Source organism: Mobula birostris, chromosome 1 (genome assembly GCF_030028105.1).
Source record: "Mobula birostris isolate sMobBir1 chromosome 1, sMobBir1.hap1, whole genome shotgun sequence".
Taxonomy (NCBI): domain Eukaryota; kingdom Metazoa; phylum Chordata; class Chondrichthyes; order Myliobatiformes; family Myliobatidae; genus Mobula; species Mobula birostris.
The window spans coordinates 236,515,936-236,540,956 of NC_092370.1; the positions used below are offsets into that span (position 1 = coordinate 236,515,936).

General features: G+C 41.0%; 1 protein-coding gene across 3 annotated transcripts in view; it reads right to left on the minus strand.

The window, feature by feature from the left end:
- Positions 1–25,021, minus strand: part of LOC140205944 (latent-transforming growth factor beta-binding protein 2-like) — a 496,450-nt gene that overhangs the window by 390,499 nt on the left and 80,930 nt on the right. For all 3 annotated transcript variants that reach the window (XM_072273854.1, XM_072273862.1, XM_072273844.1), the window contains exon 3: positions 19,865–20,144. In XM_072273854.1, the coding sequence (XP_072129955.1) occupies positions 19,865–20,144 (280 nt within the window). The remainder of the gene's footprint in view (positions 1–19,864; positions 20,145–25,021) is intronic.

Sequence of the window (25,021 nt, forward strand, 5' to 3'; positions counted from 1 at the left end):
AACAAGACCACTGATGTACACAGTGGATTTTGGAGATCAGACATGGAGACATCATGTGGACCAGATACTAGAAGCTCAACCAAAGAACACACTTGAGTCAACTGCACCCAACAAGATGAACGCATTACAGTCACCGGACTTATCTTTCAGTAATGATGTCACTGACAGCAATGTGACACTAGAAACCTAAAACATTGCTTTAGACAAAACAGCTACCAAACCTGATGCCCCTCCACAGGTTCAGAGACGCGACAACAACATTATTGTTCATAAGACACCTGCCAAACCTGATGCCACTGCACAGGTTCAGAGGTGCTATCCTGAGAGAAACAGAGCACCACCTAGAAGACTGAATGTTTAGAACTGTGAAGTTAGTTATGGACTGTTATAGTGAAAGCATGTTTACTTAGAATGTGGGTTATGAAAGGGAAATTGAATGTTTTATACATACAGAGATTATGTTGCATTAATTCTAAAGGAGGAGGAAGTGTAATGTATGATTCCAATTCTTTTACAGTAATGACCCCCTCTTAGCACTATGTATTGATCTGTTGTCTGTGCATGTGCTGTTGCTTACACATGCACATTGTTCTCCCTCATTCTATCACCGCAATGTGAAGTCATCTCCCACGTGCATGCTTTTAATTAATTGATATGTAGTTGTGCACAGACACAACGATACTGATAAAAAAAAATCTTAATATTACTTCTTGCACGTTTTTTTATGTATGGGAAACATTCATTTAATAGCAATTCAAGTTCTTTGAAGCAATTTAACCGCAGTACTCTAAAAGATCAAAGTATTTAGGTAAAACTGAACACATTTTTACTGGAAGGAAATTAGAATCATGTTATTTTGCAGAAAGCAAAGACTGGTAGCAAATGGAACATATACTGTCTGGAGGTCAGTGACCAGTTTTTTTCTGCAGGGATCTGTTCTGGGACCCCTACTCTTTGTAATTTTTATAAATGACTTAGATAGGAAGTGGAAGAATAGGTTAGCAAATTTGTAGATGACACAAAGGTTCATAATGTTGCAGTTAGGGTAAAAAGTTGTGGTTAGTTACAATGGGACGTTGATAGGATACAGAACTGCACTGAGAAAAATCAGATGGCATTCAATCCTTAAAAGTGTGAAGTGATTCACTTTAAAAGATCAAACTTTAAGGCAGAGTACAGGGTTAATGGCAGGATCCTTAGCAGTATGGAGGAAAAGAGGGATCTTGGGATCCACGTCCACAGATCCCTTAAAGTTGCAGTCTAAATTGCTAGGATGGTTAAAAAGATGTAAAGGATGTTGCCCTTCATTGGTCAGATATTGAGTTCACAAACCATGAGGCTATGTTGCAACTATACAACTGGTTAGACCACATTTTAGGAGTATTGTGTTCCGTTCCGATCACCTCATTATAGGAAGGATGTGGAAGTTTTACTAAGATGATTCCAGGAATAGAGAGCATGTCTGATTACAGCAGGTTGAGTTAGGAATTCTCTCTTTGGAGCAAAGGAGGATGAGATGTAACTTGATAGAGATGTACAAGGCAATAAAAGGGATAGATAGAGTGAACAACCAGCATCTTTTCTCCAGGGTGGCAATGGCCAATACGAGAGAGCATAATCTTAAGGTGATTGCAGGAAAATATAGGGGAGGACTATGTCAAAAGTATTTTTTTTATATACACAGGTTAGTGTTTGGAGCACACTGCCAGAGGTGGTAGTAGAGGCAGATACATTAGGACATTTAAGTGACTCCTAGATAGGCATGTGGATTAAAGAAAAACGGTGGGCTACAGTATTTGGGATAAAGGGTGAGATTGATCTTAGAGTAGGTTAAAGAGTTGGCTTTACATTGTGAGCTGATGGGCCTATATATTGTGCTGTACAGTTCTATGTTTAACATTCTATTTTTCAAAAGCTTTTTAAATACTCTGAAACTACAGCTGAGAATCCTAGTATACTATAGTAAATAATAAATGTTAACACCTTAAAGCATTCTCACTGTAAGAACTTTTCAGAAAAGCTGAAGTACACAAGGCTGGAAATACTACAAGAATACTCTTTATCAAATATACAGCCGTGTTTATTTCTTTTAAATGTTTCTGTAAAGATTTTGAGCTGGACATATCAATTGAAGTTAAAAGCCCTTTTGTATGGTTGGTAATTCCCACCATGCCAAACAAATGGGAAATGTTTTGGTTGGTTTTTGAACTGCAATTTTTGGCACAAGTATACTACACAACACAATGATCTTTATACAAAAATTTAATTATGTCTCCAGCAGTTTTGCCACTCCACCCATTAATTCTTGATGTTGAGGTTGCAAAGTACATAAAATTAGAGGAGATTCTATCAAAAATGCTTCGCATTAAATTCTGTTGAAAAAACACATTTTCAGTGTATGAAAACATGGAAGATTTTTTTAATGAATTTAAGAGACTTTCATTCCAAAGAACCATAAGACATAGGAGCAGAATCAGGCCATTCAGCCCATTGAGACTGTTCTGCCATTCCAAAATGGCCTCCACCACAGTCTGTGGCAGAGCGTTCCACAGATTTACTGCTCTCTGGCTAGAAAAATTCCTCCTTTCCTCTGTTCTAAAGGATCTCCCCTCAATTTTGAGGCTGTCCTCTCTAGTTCTGGATACCCCCACCGTAGTAAACATTCTCTCCACATTCATCCTATCTAGTCCTTTCAACATTTGATAGGTTTCAATGAGATTCCCCCACCCGCATTCTTCTAAATTCCAGTCAGTACAGGCCCAAAGCCACCAAACACTCCTCATATGTTAACTCCTTCATTTCTGGAATCATCCTCATGAACCACCTCTGGACTTTCTCTAATGACAACACATCCTTTCTGAGATATGTGGCCCCAGTACTGTTAACAATACTTCAAGTATTTTCCCAGTACTCCAAACTTTTCCCAGAATTCTGGTATGAAAGCCAAATTTAAATGATTGCCCAAATGTGTTAATTTATTTTTAGAGTTATGCAATTGATGCAGCACTGCTAAGGAAAATGTAATTAATAAGTTTTTTCTCTTTTTTTTTTAAAAAAAACTCTGTTCAAAAGAACTTAATGAATACAGCATTATTTCAACATCATGAAACAATGGATTTCCAATGGTCGGTTTCCAGAAGTGAGGTGAAAGTGAAAGTAACTGTACATGACTGAATGTCACATCAAGTAGCCCGAGTAAAATTGAACCAATGAACATCAAGCAAAATCCAATTCAATGCTTAGATTCACAGCTCCTACTGAAGAAGATGGAAGCCAATCATCTTAGCAGCATATCTCTGGAAAAGTTTGTCGGGGCTGAGTCAGCCCAAACCATCTTTCACTACTACTTTATCAATGACTTTATATCTATGACAAGGTCAGATGCAGTGATGCTCTTTGATGATTGCTCAAAATGCAGACCCACTCCTATCTCTTCAAAAAATAAAGCAGTCCAAGTCTGCATGCAGCAAGACCTTGCTAACATTTAGACATGGCTGACAAAAAGCAAGTTGCATTTCAACCACAAAAGTCCTAAGCTATGAAAGAAAAGTCCAACCATCTACCACTTAGGTATAAGAACAATAGGGTTATAGTAGTACATAGAAATCCTTATGAGAGAGTCCTAATGGGAGATACTTGATTTCCTATTAGGGATTGAAATAGGGTAGGCGACGAAAGTTATTGCGGAAGAACATTTTGCATTAAGTGATCATAATGTCATTAGTTGCAAGGTAAATACGGAAAAGGAAAGGTCTGTTCCATAGGTTGAGATTCTAAATTGGACAAAAGCCAATTTTGATGGTATTAGACGGGATCTGGCAAGTGTGGATTGGGACAAATTGTTCACTGGCAAAGGTGTACTTGGTAAGTGGGTGCCTTCAGAGGTGAAATTTTGAGAGTACAAAGCTTGTATGTGCCTGTCAGAATAAAAGGTAAAGAAAACAGGTTTAGGGAACCTTGGTTTTAAGGCCAATTTGGATATTGAGACCTTTATTAAGGAGGTTCACACAAAGTGTAGGCAGTTAGGAACTAATGAGGTACTTATGGAGTATAAAAAATGTAAGAAAATCTTAAGAAATAAATCAAGAGGGTTAAAAGGCAGGGAGATGCCATAGCAGACAAGGTGAGGGAGAATCCTAAGGGGTTCTACAGATATGTCAGAAGCAAAAGGATTGCAAGGGACAAAATTGGTCCACTGGATGATCAGAATAGTAATTTAGGTGTGAAGCCAAAAGAGATGGGGAGATACTAAGTGGATTTGTTCCATCTGTATTTACTAGGGAGACAGACGCAGAGAATCCTGCCTGACAAACCTATTGCAATTTTTTGAGGAAATTACAAGTAGGCTAGACAAGGGAGATGCAGTGGATGTTGTATATTTGGATTTTCAGAAGGCCTTTGACAAGGTGCCACACATGAGGCTGCTTAACAAGATAAGAGCCCATGGAATTACAGGAAAGTTACATACGTGGATAGAGTGTTGGCTGATTGGCAGGAAACAGAGAGTGGAATAAAGGGATCCTTTTCTGGTTGGCTGCCGGTTACCAGTGGTGTCCCACAGGGGTCCGTGTTGGGGCCACTTCTTTTTACGTTCTATATCAACGATTTGGATTATGGAATAGATGGCTTTGTGGCTAAGTTTGCTGATGATACAAAGATAGGTGGAGGGGCCGGTAGTACTGAGGAAAAGGAGAGTCTGCAGTGAGACTTGGATAGATTGGGAGAATGGGCAAAGGAGTGGCAAATGAAATACAATCTTGGAAAGTGTATGGTTATACACTTTGGTAGAAGAAATAAACAGGCAGACTATTATTTAAGTGGGGAGAGAATTCAAAGTTCTGAAATGCAATGGGACTTGTGAGTCCTTGTGCAGTATACCCTTAAGGTTAACCTCCAGGTTGAGTCGGTGGCGAAGAAGTCGAATGCAATGTTGGCATACATTTCTAGAGGAATAGAGTATAGGAGCAGGGATGTGATGTTGAGGCTCTATAAGGCACTGGTAAGACCACACTTACAGTACTGGGGGCAGTTTTGGGCTCCTTATTTAAGAAAGGATGTGCTGACATTGGAGAGAGTTCAGAGAAGATTCACTAGAATGATTCTGGGAATGAGGGGTTAACATATGAGGAATGTTTGTCCGCTCTTGGACTGTATTCCTTGGAGTTTAGAAGAATGAGGGAGAACCTGATAGAAACATTTCGAATATTGAAAGGCATGGACAGAGTGGATGTGGCAAAATTGTTTCCCATGGTGGGGGAGTCTAGTACAAGAGGGCAATGACTTAAGGATTGAAGGGCGCCCATTCAGAACAGAGATGCGAAGAAATTTTTTCAGCCAGAGGGTAGTGAATCTGTGGAATTTGTTGCCATGGGTGGCAGTGGAGGTCAAGTCATTGGGTGTATTTAAGGCAGAGACTGATAGGTATCTGACCAGCCAGGGCACCAAGGGTTATGGTGAGAAGGCGGGGGAATGGGACTAAATGGGAGAATGGATCAGCTCATGATAAAATGGCGGAGCAGACTCGATGGGCCAAATGGCCGACTTCTGCTCCTTTGTCCTATGGTCTAACATAGAAGTGAAGCAAAGCAGCTGTGAGGTTATGGACTCCATACAGATTACAGAGAAGGAGGTGTTTGCTGGATAAATTCCCAGGGCCAGACAAGGAGTTCCCTCCTTGTTAGAAGCAAGGAGGCAAGTGCAGAAACTGCAGGGGTTCTAGTAGAGATATTTAAATCATTCTTAGAGACAGGTGAGGCACCAGATGACTGGGGGATAGCCAGTATTTTTCTGCTGCTTAAGAAAGGCTCTGAAAATTATCCATGGAATTATAGGCCTGTGAGCCTGACATCAGTTGTAGGAAAATTATTGCACCAAATATATCAGTATTTACATAGACATGGACTGATTAGGGATAGTCAACAAGGCTTTGTGTGTGGTAGGTCATGTCTAACCAATCTTACAGGTCTTTTTTGAGGTAATTATTAGGAAAGTTGATGAAGACAAGGTAATGGATATTGTCCACAAGGAGGTTCGTCAAGAAGGTTGGCACTCAAGATGAGGTAGTAAATTGGACTAGACATTGGCTTCGTGGGAGAAGCTAGACATTAGCTGTAGATGGTTACCTCTCTAACTGAAGGCCCATGACTAGTGGTGTGCCGCAGGGATTGCTGCTGGCTTTATTGTTGTTTGTCATCTACACCAATGATCTGGATGATAATGTGCTAAACCAGATCAGCAATTTTGACACCAAGACTGGTGGGGGGGGGGGGGGGGCGGTATAGTGAACACTGAGAAAGGCTATCAAAACTTGCACAGACCTGAACCAGCTGGAAAAAATGGGCTGAAAAATGGCAGATAGAATTTAACACAGAAAAGTGTGAGGTGCTGCATTTTGGAAGAATAATCAGAGTAGGTCTTACACAGTAAGCGGTAGGGTACTGGGGAGTACGGTGGAACAAGGGGATCTGGGAGTACAAATCTTTAATTGTTTGATAGTTGTGTCACAGTGGCTTTTGGCACATTGGCCTCCATAAATCAATGTATTTTGTACAGGAGCTGGGATGGTGGCACCTAATTTGGAGTCTTGTGTGCAGTTTTGGTCGCCTACCTACAGGAAAGATGTCAATAAAATTGAGAGAGTACAGAGAAAATTGAAAGAACTTTGCTGGGACCTGACCTGAGTTAAAGTGAAACATTGAACTTTATTCCCGAGAAGGTATAAGATTGAGGGGAGATTTGATAGAAGTGTCCAAAATTGTAAGAGGTATAGAAAGGATAAACACAAGCAAGTTTTTTCCACCGTGATTGCGTAAGACTACAACTGGAGGTCATCAGTTAAGTGTGAAAGGTGAAATGTTTAAGAGGAACTTCTTCACTGAAAGGGTGGTAAGTGGAACAAGCTGCCACTGCAAGTCCTGGATGTGGGGTCGATTTCAACATTTAAGAGAAATATGGATAGATACATGGATGGAAGGAGTAAGTCAGGCTATGGTCTGGGAACAGGTCAATGGGACTAGGCAGATCAATGGTTTGGATGAGCTGAAGGGCCTGTTTCTGTGCTGTAGTGTTGAATCATTTTATGAACAATGTCATATAAGCAGTCGATACCATCTACTTTGGTAGAAAAATACAGTAAAGCAAGGTGATTAAAAGGACTGGGGTTCAGATAAATTAATCACTAAAGTTGATATGTAGATGAAGCAAGAAATGAGAAGACAAATAAATATGAACACAGAACATGAGAATGAATTATGTAATAAGGGCACATTAGGCCATTTGACTTCTCAAATCTGCTCTGATACTAGACCATAAGATAAAGGAGCTACTTGGCCCATCAAGTCTGTTCAGCGAGCATGACTGATTTTTTTTCCAACCTCTTTCTCACCGTAACCCTTAAATCCTTTACCATTCAAGAACCTACCAACCTCTGCCTTAAATACACCAAAATCACTTGGCCTCTACAGCCCTCTGTGGCAAAAAAAAAAAAAAATCCTGAGATTCACCACTCTCTGGCTAAAGAAATTCCACCTCATCTCCGCTTTAGAGGAACATCATTGAATATGAACACAAGTGATTCAATCTTAGTCCTGGTGTTACTTCTCTACTCACTCCCCAAACCCTTTAATCCCCTTGTTATTCAACTGTACGGCAACATATTTAAGACTTCTCTGGAGTGGAAAAATTCAAAGAGATATATCAGTTTGGGTGAAAGACTACCTTACTTCTGACACACTATAAATAGGCAACCCTTTATTCTGAAAGTATGCCACAATTCTAAGTAACTCCACTAAGAGAAACATTCTTCCTGACTCACTCTGACAATCTCCTTTAAAATCTTACATTTCAATAAAATCATTTCTCATTCCTCTAAACTCCAGAATATAGGCCCAATCTACTTAACTTCTCTTGATATACTAATCTCATAACCCCAAGAATCAACCTAATGAATCTTCTTTTCATTACTTATTGTGGAGGCAAAAATGTATATGATATACTAGGTGCAAGCTCAACAGCATCAGGTAAAGTAGCTCCAAAAATTTACTACTTTTATATTTCATTGCCCGTTGTGTTGTAGGGCAACATTCCAGTAACTTCCTGAATTACCTGTTGTATCTGGATCCTTTGTGTTCCTTTCAATAGGATCATCCAGATTCTTTTATACTGCAACATTATTTAGTCTCATTCAGTTTAAATAATAAGTTTTTTAAAAAAAATATAGTAACTTCCATATGGGAACCATCAGGGAGTGGTGAATGGCAGATAGAACCAGAACTAGATGGTGGGTGGAGGGATGGTAGCCTGTGGGTGAACTGTGTGTGGTGGATGGACACGGAACGGGAAGGGGATGAAGATGGGTAACAGGGACCTAAGTGGTAAGATTGAGGGAAAGATTAAAATTAAGGGAGGATTGGAAGGAGAAAGAGGGGAAAAGGGGAGGAAGGAGGAAAACAGCCCACTGGGGGGGGGGGGGGAAAGAGTTACCTAAAAATGGAAAACTCCATATTCATGCTAAAGTAGACTACCCAGGCAGAATATGAGGTCTTATTACTCTAGATTGCATTGGATCTCACCTTAGAAGCAGAGAAGGACAAGGATGGGTAGGTCTGAATAAAATTAGAAAGAAGAATTGAAATGGCATGTAACTGGGAACTCAGGGTGCCATTGCAGACTAAGTGCAAGTGCTCTGCAAAACTGTCACCCAGTCTGCACTTGATCTCACCAATGTAGAGGAGGCCACATTTGGAGTACTGAATACTATAGATAAGATTGGAGAAGGTGCACATGAATCTTTACCTCACCTAGAAGGGCTGTTAGACTCCCTGAATGTTAGTGAGGGATAAGATCTAAGAACACATATACATTTCCTGTGACCTGCACCAATGGACCAGCAATTTTTGTTTCCCTCGTTTCTCCCCTTCACCATCATTCTCTTTCCAATTCTCCAGTTCTCTCATATCTATCTCCTTTCCTTCAAACCTTCCACTACCCCAATCATCCATCTTTGTCCTCACTCTCCAGGTTCCACACACAGTTTCCTCCACCTGATCCACCCCTATCTGGTTCTGGCTCTATATGTTATTCATCTCTGATCTTATGGTTCCATTATTACCTCCTTTACTTATCAAGTTCAGCAATGGCAACCCCTTGTGTTCCTGCTCATCTCTCTCCAGCAACTGTATACAAACTTCATAATCCTTTCCTCCCATCTTGCTTCATCTGACTTTCATTTTTCTTTCCCTCTGCCTCATTTTATCATTCAGCAACACACACAAAATGATGGAGGAACAAGTCAGGAAGGATCTATAGAAGGGAATACACAGTCAATGTTTCAGGCTAAGACCCTCATCAGGTGTTAACACAGTTATCATTCATATGACACTGTCTACCAACTCCACCCTCCCTTAACTGGTGCAACCCACCTGACATCTTGCACCCCTTTTCAAACCATCAATCACCTCGGACTCTTGTGAAACCACTTCCATTCTCCTCTTTAAACTGGCCATCTTGCCTCTCTACTCTCAGTCGTGATGCAAGCTTTCAATACGTGCTCCCACAGATGCTGCTCAATGCACTATGTTCCTCAAGTAAACATAGAAACATAGGTGCAGTAGGCCATTCAGCCCTTCGAACTTCCACCGCCATTCAGTATGATCATGGCTGATCATCCAACTCAGAACCCTGTACCTGCCTTCTCTCCATACCCCTGATCCCTTCAGCCACAAGAGCCATATCTAACTCCCTCTTAAATATAGCCAATGAACTGGCCTCAACTGTTTCCTGTGGCAGAGAATTCCGCAGATTCACTACTCTCTGTGTGAAGAAATTTTTCCTCATCTCGGTCCTAAAAGGCTTCCCCTTTATCCTCAAACTGTGACCCCTCGTTCTGGACTTCCCCAACATCGGGAACAATCTTCCTCCATCTAGCCTGTCCAATCCCTTTAGAATTTTATAAATTTCAATAAGATCCCCCCTCAATCTTCTAAATTCCAGCGAGTATAAGCCTAGTCGATCCAGTCTTTCATCATATGAAAGTCCTGCCATCCCAGGAATCAATCTGGTGAACCTTCTTTGTACTCCCTCTATAGCAAGAATGTCTTTCCTCAGATTAGGGGACCAAAACTGCACACAATACTCCAGGTGTGGTCTCACCAAGGCCTTGTACAACTGCAGTAGTACCTCCCTGCTCCTGTACTCGAATCCTCTTGCTATGAATGCCAGCATACCATTCGCCTTTTTCACCACCTGCTGTACCTGCATGCCCACTTTCAATGACTGGTGTACAATGACACCGAGGTCTCATTGCACCTCCCCTTTTCCTAATCGGCCACCATTCAGATAATAATCTGTTTTCCTGTTCTTGCCACCAAAGTGGATAACCTCACATTTATCCAAATTAAATTGCATCTGCCATGAATTTGCCCACTCACTTAACCTATCCAAGTCACCCTGCACCCTCTTAGCATCCTCCTCACAGCTAACACTGCCGCCCAGCTTTGTGTCATCCACAAACTTGGAGATGCTGCATTTAATTCCCTCATCTAAGTTATTAATATATATTGTAAACAACTGGGGTCCCAGCACTGAGCCTTGCGGTACCCCACTAGTCACTGCCCGCCATTCTGAAAAGGTCCCATTTATTCCCACTCTTTGCTACCCGTCTGCCAACCAATTCTCTATCCACGTCAATACCATACCCCCAATACCGTGCGCTTTAAGTTTGCACACTAATCTCCTGTGTGGGACCTTGTCAAAAGCCTTTTGAAAATCCAAATATACCACATCCACTGGTTCTCCCCTATCCACTCTACTAGTTACATCCTCAAAAAATTCTATGAGATTTGTCAGACATGATTTTTCTTTCACAAATCCATGCTGACTTTGTCCAATGATTTCAGTGCTTTCCAAATGTGCTGTTATCACATCTTTGATAACTGACTCTAGCATTTTCCCCACCACCGATATCAGGCTAACCGGTCTATAATTCCCCGGTTTCTCTCTCCCTCCATTTTTTTTTTAAAAAGCGGGGTTATGTTAGCCACCCTCCAATCCTCAGGAACTAATCCAGAATCTAAAGAGTTTTGAAAAATTATCACTAATGCATCCTCTATTTCTTGGGCTACTTCGTTAAGCACTCTGGAATGCAGACCATCTGGCCCTGGGGATTTATCTGCCTTTAATCCCTTCAATTTACCTATCACCACTTCCCTACTAACATGTATTTCCCTCAGTTCCTCCATCTCACTGGACCTTCGGTCTCCTACTATTTTCGTAAGATTGTTTATGTCCTCCTTAGTGAAGACAGAACCAAAGTAGTTATTCAATTGGTCTGCCACGTCCTTGTTCCCCATAATCAATTCACCTGTTTCTGACTGTAAGGGACCTACATTTGTCTTAACCAATCTTTTTCTTTTCACAAGTCAGTTTTTTTGTTCCCTGCCAGCTTTCTGTCATAATCTTTTTTCCCTTTCCTAATTAAGTCCTTTGTCCTCTGCTGCTGGACTCTGAATTTCTCCCAGTCCTCAGGTGTGTTGCTTTTTCTGGCTAATTTGTATGTTTCTTCTTTGGAATTGATACTATCCCTAATTTCCCCTGTCAGCCACGGGTGCACTACTTTCCCTGGTTTATTCTTTTCCCAAACTGGGATGAGCAATTGTTGTAGTTCATCCATGCCATCTTTGAATGCTTGCCATTGTATACCCACCGTCAACCCCTTTAAATATCATTTGCCAGTCTATCTTAGCTAATTCATCTCTCATACCTTCAAAGTTACCCTTCTTTAAGTTCAGAACCTTTGTTTCTGAATTAACTATGTCACTCCATCTTAATGAAGAATTCCACCATATTATGGTCACTCTTACCCAAGGGGCCTCGCATGACAAGATTGCTAACTAACCCTTCCTCATTGCTCAATACCCAGTCTAGAATGGCCTGCTCTCTAGTTGGTTCCTCGTCATGTTGGTTCAGAAAACCATCCCACATACTATCCAAGAAATCCTCTTCCTCAGCACCCTTACCAATTTGGTTCACCCAATCTATATGTAGATTGAAGTCACCCATTATAATTGCTGTTCCTTTATTGCACACATTTCTAATTTCCTGTTTAATGCCATCCCCAACCTCACTATTACTGTTAGGTGGCCTGTACACAACTCTCACCAGCGTTTTCTGCCCCTTAGTGTTATGCAGCTCTACCCATAGCAATTCCACATCCTCCCGGCTAATGTCCTTCCTTTCTATTGTGTTAATCTCCACTCTAACAAGCAATGCTACCCCACTTTCTTTTCTTTCATGTCTATCCCTCCTGAATATTGAATATCCCTGAATGTTGAGCTCCCATCCTTGGTCACCCTGGAGGCATGTCTCTGTGATCCCAACTATATCATATTCATTAATAACTATCTGCACATTCAATTCATTCACCTTGTTACAAATGCTCCTTGCATTGACACACAAAGCCTTCAGGCTTGCTTTTACAACACTCTTAGCCCTAATACAATTATGTTGAAAAGTGGTCCGTTTTCAATTCTTGCCCTGGATTTGCCTGCCTGCCAGCCACTTTTACTTTTTACCTTACTACTTTTTGCTTCTACCCTCATTTTACACCCTCTGTCTCTCTGCACTTGTTCCCATCCCCCTGCCACATTAGTTTAAATCCTCCTGAACAACAGTAGCAAAGGCTCCCCCTAGGACATTGGTTCCAGTCCAGCCCAGATGCGGACCGTCCTGTTTGTACCGGTCCCACCTCCTCCAGAACTGGTTCCAATGCCCCAGAAATTTGCATCCCTCCCACTTGCACCATTTTTCAAGCCACGTATTCATCTGATATATCCTCCTATTTCTACTCTGACTAAAACGTGGCACTGGTAGTAATCCAGAGATTATTACCTTTGTGGTCCTACTTTTTAGTTTATCTCCTAACTCCCTAAATTCACCTTGTAGGACCTCACCCCATTTTTTACCTATATCGTTGGTACCTTGTGCACCACGACCACTAGCTGTTCACCCTCCCACTCCAGAATGTCCTGCAGCCACTCAGAGACATCCTTGACCCTTGTACCAGGGAGGCAACATACCCTCCTAGAGTCTCGTTTGCGGCCGCAGAAACGCCTGTCTATTCCCTTTACAATCGAATCCCCTATCACTATAGCGCTCCCACTCCTTTTCCTTCCCTCCTGTGCTGCAGAGCCACCCACGGTGCCATGAACTCGGCTGCTGCTGCCTTCCCCTGATGAGACATCTCCCCCAACAGTATCCAAAACAGTATCTGTTTAGGAGGAAGATAACCTCAGGGGACTCCTGCACTACCTGCCTACTGCTACGCTGTCTAGTAGCCACCCATTCCCTTTCTGCCAGTGTAGCCTTTACCTGCGGTGTGGCCAACTCACTGAACGTGCTACTTACGACTTTCTCAGCATCACGGATGCTCCAGTATGAATCCAATCGCAGCTCCAGCCGCTCAATGCGGTCTGCCAGCAGCTGCAGCTGGACACATTTCCTGCACACATAGTCGTCAGGGACACTGGAAGTATCCCTGATTTCTCACATGCTGCAGGATGAACAAACCACGGGGCCGATCTCAGCTGTCATGACCTACCCAATACGCTACAGCCTCCCACCTTCCTTGCTTCAAATAAAATACCGCTGCAGACGGTTCTCCTTTTAAAGGAACTTACCCGGCTTTACCTCACTTGGAGTGAAGCTCGTCTTCAGCCTCTGCTTGCCGAAGCCTTCCTACTCTGTCTCCCTCTACTCCATTGCCCACTCCGTCAAACTGCTCTCTTTTAAATACTCCCGCTGCCTCACGGGCCGACTTACACACGCTTGCGCAGTCCTGCCCCATTCAACCATCGAGAAAAATGACCGACTTCCACAAACTGCTCTCTTTTAAATACCCCCGCTGCCTCACGGGCCGACTTACACCCGCTTGCGCAGTCCTGCCCTGTTCAACCACTGAGAAAAGTAAATTGTTGTTACTTGAGATTCCAGCATCTGCATTCTCTCATGTCTTCATACTGATTCTGCTTGGTTGCCGTATGATTTTCCAAATACCCTGTTATTTCCTCCTTAAATCTTGATATTCCTGTTAATGCATCTTTACAAATGCATTATTACCTCCTTAATGTTAGCACACTGGCTTTCATTGCAGTAGGATCTGAGCAAAACAACTGAGGTATCATAGTGAAATTATATAGGATCTAACTGAAAAATTAAGATTTTGCATAGGGCTATTCCTACCTAAGAAAGGCTGTTATTGTGATAGAAAAAGTGCAATGGAGTTTCATCAGATAGGGTGATTGTCCTATGAGGAGAGATTAAGCACACTAAACCTAAACAAGTGAGACATTATCTTTCTCAATCAGACAAAACTCTTCATGGGCCTTGACAGGTTAAATGATAGGATGATTCTCATTATTCAGATGTCTGGAGCCATAGCTGCCATCTTAAAATAAGGAATCAATCATTCAGGACTCAGACAAAAAGAGAAGTTTTCATCCAGATAGTAGTGAATTTGCCCAAAAGGAGGCTTAGATGCTGAGTATAATTTTTTGGATATTCTGAAAGTAGTACAGAAAAGTGGAGCTGAGTAAAAGTTCACATATGATCTTATGGAATGTCACTATGAGGATAGAGACTGTATGACCCATTCCTGCTTCTTTTTCCAACGTTCTTAACACAGATCCACAAAGAACACCACCAACTCAAAAACTTTGACACAGGAAGATATATTTAAAAGTTGCCATTCAGGCTTAATGCTAACACTGAGGATCAATTTCCTATTATAAAACCCGGCAATCTGCGTTGTATCAACAGTTTCCAATTCCAGTTAAACTATCAGATGACTTGAAAGCCTACACCACCATATAAAACAGATAAATATACATGCTGTATCACATCTGCATCAAATTTCCCACAACATGCCTTGTTGCTCGAAGTAAACATTTGATATAATGTCCTGAGTTTTAAGATTTCAGTGTAAACAAGAAGTTGAGCTGTATGGGCATTGCAACAGGACAGTAGTAATCAGCAGTTTTATCCAGTTTCCCTGGGTCATTTGCTCAAGGTGTTAAGTTCATTAGCAGCCTTATATTCCTTTAGATTTGTGCTGTGGCCAGCTGTGAAATATGGTGGGAAGAGGTGATGGTGGAGTCTTCCACTACATGAGGGAGAAAGATCAGGAGCGTTTGTCACTGAGTTAAGGTGAAGAATATCAGTGTGTTAGGTGAAAGTGGGTTGAAATATAAAATTGGATGAGGTAAATTAGCAGCAATTCCAATAATAAATGACAAAACTGAAATAAATTTTTCCCCTAATCTATAGATGTTCCTTTTATTTCTGGTATTTTCTGCTTTCTTGCAAGAAAATAACAGTCAACAAAATGAACATAAAAATGAGTGCTGAATCATACTTAACTTTTGTGACTGTAGGGACAGTGATGCAGGCCTTGCTGATTTACTTTACCTCCTGCCTGTCCATTGAAAGATGGAAATTAAAGACAAGCTAGATGTTTGATGCTGGTGCTTCTGAACCTTTGCTCGAGCACTGGACTCATTACTGGCTTCAGTTCAACCAAGGGCCAGAAGAGCTTTGCATCTATTCCCTCAGCCTTAATCAGGGATGGCTGACCTTGATTGAAAAGCTCATTTTCTGTGGGCTCAGATCAGCGTGAGAGATCGCTTGTTGGTGACACAGTGTGAAGTTTAAAAAGAGTTTGAGAGCTTCAGCTTTCTTTTTGTGAGCTGAAATCAGCATAGGGCCAATAAAAAGGTGTAGGCGGACCTGCCAGTGTTGGAACGGGTTGGCGTTGGCTCAACAGGCTAGGGGGGAAACATACACAAGTTCTAAGTAAGAACAATATCTAGTACGTTTTTTCCCCTCTGTTAATATATAGCTAGTGTGTTGAGAATGAGAATGATCCCAGGAATGAAAGGATTTACATTTGATAGCTCTGGGCCTGTAGTCAATGGAGTTTAGGAGAATGGGGGACGGGGGACGGTGGCGGGGGGGCGGGGGGGAATCTCATTGTAACCTACTGAATATTGAAAGGTCTGAATAATGTGGATGCGGAGATGATCTTTCCTATAGTGGAGGGTGAAGGAGTCTGGGACCAGAGGGCACAGCCTCAAAATTGAAGGATGACCACTTAGAACAGAGTTGAGGAAACATTTCTTTAGCCAGAGAGTGGTAAATATGTGGAATTCATTGCCACAGATGACTGTGCAGGCCAAGTCATTGGGTATATTTAAGGTGGAGGTTCCTGATTAATCAATGTGTCAAAGATTACAGGGAGAAGGCAGCAGAATGGGTTTGAGAGGGAACAATAATCAGCCATGATGGAATGGTGGAGCTGATTCAATGGGCAAAATAGCCTAATTCTGCTCCTATGTCTTTTGGTCCTAAAGGAATGAACAAGTTGGTACATTTTATTTTACTTTTCACTTTTTGTAGGCCTGAAGATAGATAAGTCCCCTGGTCCTGATGGAATGCATCACAGTGTACTGAAAGAAATGGTAGAAGTTATAGTAGAGGCTTTGGTGATGATTTACCAAAATTCTCTGGACTCTAGGCAGGTCCTGGTGGATTGGAAGACAGCAAATGTCACGCCACCATTCAAAAAAAGAACGTAGACAAAAGGCAGATAACTATAGGCCAGTTGGTTTAACATCTGTAGTTGGGAAAATGCTTGAAGCTATCATTAAAGAAGAAACAACGAGGCATCTGGAAAGAAATGGATCCATCAGGCAGACACAGCATGGATTCAGCAAAGGCAGGTCCTGTTTGACAAACTTACTGGAGTATTTAAGGATACAACAAGCGCAGTGTATAGAGGGGAACAGATGGACGTTAATTCCTTGTATTTCCAGAAGGTGTTCGATACGGTGCCACATAAAAGTCTTATCCATAAGATAAGGATGCATAGAGTTGGGGGTGATGTATTAGCATGGGAAGAGGATTGGTTAACCAATGGAAAGCAGAGAGTTGGGATACATGGGTGTTACTCTGGTTAGCAATCAGTCGTGAGCAGTGTGCCGCAGGAATTGATGCTGGGACTGCAACTGTTCACGAGATACATTAACAATCTGGAAGAGAGGACCGAGTGTAGTTTATCTAAGTTTGCTGATGATACTAAATTGAGTGGAAAAGCAACTTGTAAAGAAGATATAGAGAGTCTGCAGAGAGATACAGATGGGTTAAGTAAATGGACATGGGTCTGGCAGACGGAGTACGATGTTGGTAAATATGAGGTCATCCACTTTGAAAGGAAAAATGGAAGATCAGGTTATTGCTTAAATGGTAAAAAGTTGCAGCATGCTGCTGTGCAGAGGGACTTGGGAGTACTTGTGCATGAATCACAAAAGGTTGGTTTGCAGGTGCAGCAGGCAATCAGGAAAGCAAATGGAATATTGGCCTTCATTGTTAGAGGGTTTGAATTTAAGAGCAGGGAGGTTATGCTGCAACTGTACCGGGTATTGGTGAGGCTGCACCTGGAGTACTGCATGCAATTCTGGTCTCCTTACATGAGGAATGATATATTGGCTTTGGAAATAGTGCAGAGGAGGTTCACCCAGTTGATTCCAGAGGAGAAGTGGTTAGACCATGAGGAGAGATTGAGTCACTTGGGACTGCACTCGCTGGAATTCAGAAGAATGAGGGGAGATCTTATAGAAACATATAAAATTATGAAAGGGATATAAGATAGAGGTGGGAAAGTTTCCACTAGTAGGTGAGACTAGAACAACGGGACAAAGCCTCAAGATTCAGGGGAGTAGGAGTAGATTTAGGATGGAGATGAGAAGGAACTGCTTTTCCCAGAGAGTGGTGAATCTGTGGAATTCTCTGCACAATGAAGTGGTGGAAGCTACTTTAGTTAAATATATTTAAGACAAGGTCGGATAGATTTTCGTATAGTGGGGAATTATGGGTTATGGGGAAAAGGCAGGTAGGTGGAGATGAGTCCATGGCCAGATCAGCTATGATCTTATTGAACGGCGGAGCAGGCTCGACGGGCTAGATGGCCTACTCCTGCTTCTATTTGTTATGTTCTTATGTTGTTATGTTTTTAATTAACTTAGACATGTTCAAAATATTAGCAAACAATTTTATAAATAATATGTTTTCATTATTTAAATTGGCTTAAACTGCTTTTAAATTACTCCTGATAATGATGTAAAACAGCCTTCGACAAAAGCAATCTCAATTAAGGCCAGTGGGGCTGCCCAAGAGTAAGATCTTAGTCTTCAAGTTTGACTGGAATCAGAGACTCAGAACAGCCACAACAAAAGCAAAGGAGTAAGTATGACTGCAGAGTGAATTGTTTAAGAATCTAAATAGAAAAACATGCCCTTATCTTTAATGCCCTTCTATTTAATCTTTATATCTGTTCTTCTTATTTCACTTAAAATACAAACATTATCTGTTAAATTAAACTTCTCAATTTCACCACACCATAGCAATCCTTGATTTATTATTTCTCTATATTTACTTTCAAGTTACAGACCAATTTTAATTTTTATTGCAAATAGTAGACAACAGGGCCTTACAGTATTAGATGACAAAAGCTTAATGCGACTTTGCTTTGTCTATAAATTTAATACAGGCATGACTTGTTCACTTTAAACAAGAGACATCCGATTATGATTTGAACAGAGAACATAGCATAGTACAGCACATTACAGGCCCTTCGGCCCACAATGTTGTGCCGACCCTCAAACCCTGCCTCCCATATAACTCCCCACCTTAAATTCCTCCATATACCTGTCTAGTAGTCTCTTAAACTTCACGAGTGTATCTGCCTCCACCACTGACTCAGGCAGTGCATTCCACGCACCAACCACTCCCTGAGTAAAAAACCTTCCTCTAATATCCCCCTTGAACTTCCCACCCCTTACCTTAAAGCCATGTCCTCTTGTATTGATCAGTGGTGCCCTGGGGAAGAGGCGCTGGCTATCCACTATCTAGTCCTCTTATTATTTTGTACACCTCTATCATGTCTCCTCTCATCCTCCTTCTCTCCAAAGAGTAAAGCTCTAACTCCCTTAATCTCTGATCATAATGCATACTCTCTAAACCAGGCAGCATCCTGGTAAGTCACCTCTGCACCCTTTCCAATGCTTCCACATCCTTCCTATAGTGAGGCGACCAGAAATGGACACAGTACTCCAAGTGTGGCCTAACCAGATTTTTACAGAGCTGCATCATTACATCTCAACTCTTAATCTCTATCCCTCGACTTAAGAAAGCTTATGGGGTGTTAGCTTTCATAACTACCCTATCTACCTGTGAGGCAACTTTCAGGAATCTGTGGACATGTACCCCCAGATCCCTCAGCTCCTCCACACTACCAAGTATCCTGCCATTTACTTTGTACTCTGCCTTGGAGTTTGTCCTTCCAAAGTGTACCACCTCACACTTCTCCGGGTTTAACTCCACCTGCCACTTCTCAGCCCACTTCTGCATCCTATCAATGTCTCTCTGATTTGCTCAGTTAATTACTCCTAACTTTAATATTTTTGGCTAAGAAGTATTTCAAAAATGACTATGCCAAATTTTTTCTTAAAAAGGAGCAAAATATTCCTCCATATTATCATCTTTCACCTTGTCATTAACAATGAAATAAAGATGAAAATCAATTAAATTCTCAAAACTGACAAAAATTATGTAGTTATCTCTGGAGCCTTGAATCAGATATGCATTATTTACTGCATTCAACAATTATTAATACAGTTAGAAACTGGTCAATATGCCAAGAAAATGACATGATAAATTGTATTAGCTACCAAATAATCTATCATCTTAAAATAAGAGTAGAATCTATTACCCTGGGAAGTAATGCACCAATGAAGGGGAATAAATTAAACCTACTCACAGAAGTCTCTCGCCTTGAGCAACTGATGAAGCCCTATGTTTAGATGGAATTTCATTCATTCTTTTGGTGGTATTTTTTGCATTGCTGTGAATTTTCTGAATGGCATTTGAGTACGAGGCAGATGACTGAGAAGGAAGGGGTCTTGATGAGAGAACACGGGGAATGTATGGTTGCTCTGGAACAATTTCTTCACACCTAGAACCCTGGAATCCTGACCGGCAGACACAGACTTGAGGTCGAGAACATGAACCCCTGTTTTGACATGGTGGGTCACACACAGCTGTTAAGAAATATCAGATTAGAAGAAATTAGTACATGTCAGCTTCCCAAATAAAGATAATTTTTAATTTCTAAACCTGCAAACATTTTTCATGAAAGAGCTTTGATCCATTCTGATTACTGGTTCACAACATGATATGCCAAACTTGTTTTTTCTCTTCAAAGATGCTGTTGAACAATTCAATAATTTTCTGTTTTATTTTAAAACTATCACCTCATCATAACAATTCTTTTTCAGAAATTCGTACTTATGACCATTTTTATCTGTCAAAGCATCATCATCATCTCAGGATCAAAAGTTTGCGGGTAGATCTCCTGCAGCAGCTATTTGAACATAAACTCAAGGCACCCATAAAGGAAGCTTCTTCAACTTATTTACAAATAAATTAACTATAATTGGAAAGAATGCAATCAACTGAGCCATTGATGATACATATACAATGTCTACAAAAAGAATTCACCTTCCTTTGAAGTTTTCATGTTTTATTGCTTTAAAACATTATATTGCTGTGGATTTAATTTGATATTTTTGACATTGATCAACAGAAAAGACTCTTCTGTGTCAAAGTGAAAACAAATTTCTACAAATTGGTCTAAATTACAATTAATAAAGACAAAATAATTGATTGCAGAATTACTCCCCCACTTCGAGTTAATATTTAGTAGGTGCACCTTTATCTGTGTAGATAGGTCTCTATCACCTTTGCACATCTGAACACTGCAATTATTCCCCATTCTTCTTTACAAAACTGCTCAAGCACTGTCAGATTGCATGGGCATTGTGGGTGAAAAGCCCTTTTCAAGTCCAGCCACAAATTCTCAATTGGATTGAGGTCTGGACTCTGACTTGCCCACTCCAGGACATTAAATTTGTTTTTAAGCCATTCCTGTGTAGCTTTGGCTTTATGCGTGGAGTCATTGTTTTGCTGAAAAACTAATCTTCCCAAATCACAGTTCTCTTGTAGACTGCATCAGGTTTTCCCACAGCATGATGCAGCCACCACCATGCTTCACAGTAGGGATGGTGTGTTCTTGATGATGTGCAGTGTTAGGGATGCCAAACATAGCATTTAGTCTGATGGCCAAAATGCTCAATTTTAATTTCATTACACCATAGAAACCTCTTCCAGCTGACTTCAGAGTCTCCCACATGCCTTCTGGCAAACTAGCTAAGATTTCATGTGAATTTTTTTCAACAATGGCTTTCTCTTTGCCACTCTGCCATAAAGCTGTGACTGGTGAATCATCCAGGCAACAGCTGTTGTATGTGCTGTCTCTCCCATCACAGTACTGAAGTTTGTAACTCCTCCAGTATCATAGGCCTCTTGGTGGCTTCCCTCACTAGCCCCTTCTTGCATAGTCACTCAGTTTTTGAGGATGGCCTTCTCTAGGCAGATTTACAGCTGTGCCATATTATTTCCAGTTCTTGATGATTGACTTAACTGTGCTCCAAGGGATGTTCAGTGACTTGGAAATTTTCTTGTATTCATCTCCTGATTTGTGCTTTTCAACTTTTTCACGGAGTTGCTTGGAGTGTTCTTTTGTCTTTATGGTGTAGATTTTAACCAGGATACCAACTCACCACAGTTGGTCCTTGCAGATACTGGAATATTTTTACTGCAGTCAAATGAAACACCTTGACTGCACACAGGTCTCCAAAAATAGATCTCCATTTAACTAATTATGTGGCTTCCAAAACCAATTGGCTACACCTGTGATGATTTGGTGCATCATATTAAAGGACATGAATACTTATGCAATCAATTATTTTGTGTTTTATATTTGCAATTAATTTAGATCATTTTGTAGCAATCTGCTTTCATTTTAACACGAGTTGTTTTCTGTTGATCAGAGTCAAAAATAAAAGCCAAATTAAATCCACCATGATTCATTGTTATAAAAGAATAAAACATGAAAACTTCCAAGGAGGATGAATACTTTTTATAGGCATTGTAGATAAAGAAACTTAGTATATTACAGTTTTATGGACAACTTCATACACAATAGAAATAACTATATTCCAAAAACATAAGTAACCTTTAGTCATCCTTGCAGCATCAATATAGATCCATGGTCTTCCCTTTTCCCCTTTCTTTATAACTTTCCGCAAATTACAACCAACAGTTATATTTTTCTACTTCATTTACACGACTATAAAGAAACATAAGTATAAACTTTAATGAATGATTTGACTTTTTTTCTGTAGCTTTAAAAACTTCTATTTTTAGAATAGGTCAACACATGAATGAACTGATGATGAAAGCAATTTGGCACTGGTCTTCTAGTAGGGTGTTCAAATTTATTCACAAGGAATCATCAGTGTCACTTTTAGTTCACAAGCCTCTTGGTAGCAAGGAAAGATGTTGTTGACATGAAAAGTTTGCTGGTGCAGTGCTTTCTGTAAATAGGACATATTACAGCCATAGAATAACATGTAAAGTTAATGGTTACAGGACTCATTTAGAAACATTCTGCTCTGAATAGTGTTGAGCTACTTGAGTATTATTGTGGCTGTAATATATTCCAGGTAAGTAACAATTTATCACATTATCACATTCCATCAAAGATTCCACATCTTCTGATCCTATGTCACATCTTTCAACTGAATTGATGCCATTCTTTACCAGCAGAGCCACATCATCCCCTCTCCTTACCTTCTTATCCCATTCACATTCACAGAATCTCCTGTCTGTTCCTCTGAGTATTGAGTCCTGTATCACCACCGTTCCCTTCTTCTCCTTCCTTCCCTTCTGCACCTGGTCCCTTGCTCAGTGCCAATAACCTGGTCTCCATGGCATTACCCTGGGAGATCATCCCCAGAACAGTAACCAAAATGGTATACTTATTATTCAGGAGAATGGCCACAGGAGTGCTCTGTGCTAACTGCCTATTCACATTTCCATTTCTCCTAACAGTCACCCAGCCACTACAACTTAGGGGTGACTACTTCCCTGTAACTCTGAATGACAATTTTATATTTAAATTTTGTTTTATTGACATGCAGCATGGAATAGGCCCTTCCAGCCCTTCGAGCCAGGCCACCCAGTAAACCCAATTTTAACCCTAGCCTAACCATGGGACAATCTACAATGCCCAACTAACCTACCAACCAATATGTTTTTTGGACTGTGGGAGAACCAGAGAGCTCGGAGGAAATGCACGTAGTCAAGAGGAGAACATACAAACTCCTTACAGGCAGCAGTGGGAGTTGAACCCGGGCCACTGGAACTGTAAAGTGTTATGCTAACCACCACACTATCGTGCTGCCTCACTCTCCCGTAGAAGCCGAAGGTTATTCAGCTGCTGCTCCAGTTCCCTAAAATGATCAAGGAGCTGCAGCTGGCTGCACTTCACACAAATGTAGTTCCCTGAGAGCTCCCAGGACTCCAACATCCGGCATGAAGAACACACAACTGCCAATAACTACACAAAGTACAGTAGGAGAAAGAAAAGGGAACCTTAACAGAAACTTACCCAGAGTTAACTCTCTTTCAAGCTGAAGCCTCCTTTGAGCCAAAGCCTGACTTTCCTACTCTCACCAATGGCCTACTCCCAACAATGGTCACCCCACTTATCCCTTCTGTACTTTTCTAAATTTGCTATGCTCTTCTCCCACCACTGATTGGGCCAACAGAATGAGCCTAAATGCTTGAGAAGCCCTCCTTTTATTCAAGCATTGCTCATTTAAACAAAGGTACAGTATTGGCATGAATGATAAACTTGCCTGTATAAACAGTAGCATATTCTTCTCAATTGCTGGATAGGACACAAAGAATTGACATTTTTAAGATTTATTTACAGTCCACATTGATAAATGCTTGTGCCTTGTCAGTTTCTTTCAACTATTTCATGGAAAGAGTTTCTTCTGACTTAGCCACACAATATTATTTTGTCATCCAAAGCTACATTTAGAATCAATCTAAAATTATCAGCATGTCAGTGTCAGGATACCTGCAAATGGCAAGTCCACTCTATCTTTGCATAAAGTGAGCACAGACGGCTCACTGCTGGCGACAACTCTAGGCCTAATATTTTAATGTGCTGAAAAAAATCTAACACATGGTAAATGGAGGAACTTCACAGAAGCTCTATGAATGATTAGTTATTGTCATCATCCCAACATAGTCAGCATGAAGACATTTAGACAACAAGAGTAGTAGTAATGAAAAGAAAGTTGCACTGATAGAGATTTAGAAATAGTATTCCAACAATGTTTTTTTTCCTGATATGGGGTAGACAATAGACAATAGGTGCAGGAGTAGGCCATTCAGCCCTTTGAGCCAGCACCACCCTTCACTGTGATCATGGTTGATCATCCACAATCAGTACCCTTTTCCTGCCTTTTCCCCATATCCTTTCACTCTGCTATCTTTAAGAGCTCTATCTAACTCTTTTTTGAAAGAATCCAGAGAATTGGCCTCCACTGCCTTCTGAGGCAGAGCATTCCACAGAACCACAACACTCTGTGTGAAAAAGTTTTTCCTCAACTCCGTTCTAAATTGTCTACCCCTTATTCGTAAACTGCGGCCTCTGGTCTGGACTCCCCCAACATCGAGAACATGTTTCCTGACTCTAGCGTGTCCAATCCCTTAATAATCTTATATGTTTCAATCAGATCCCCTCTCATCCTTCTAAATTCCAGTGTATACAACCCTAGTCGCTCCAATCTTTCAACATATGACAGTACCGCCATCCCGGGAATTAACCTCGTGAACCTACGCTGCACTCCCTCAATAGCTAGAATGTCCTTCCTCAAATTTGGAGACCAAAACTGTACACAATACTCCAGGTGTGGTCTCACCAGGGCCCTGTACAACTGCAGGAGGATCTCTTTGCTCCTTTACTCAACTCCCCTTGTTATGAAGGCCAACATGCCAT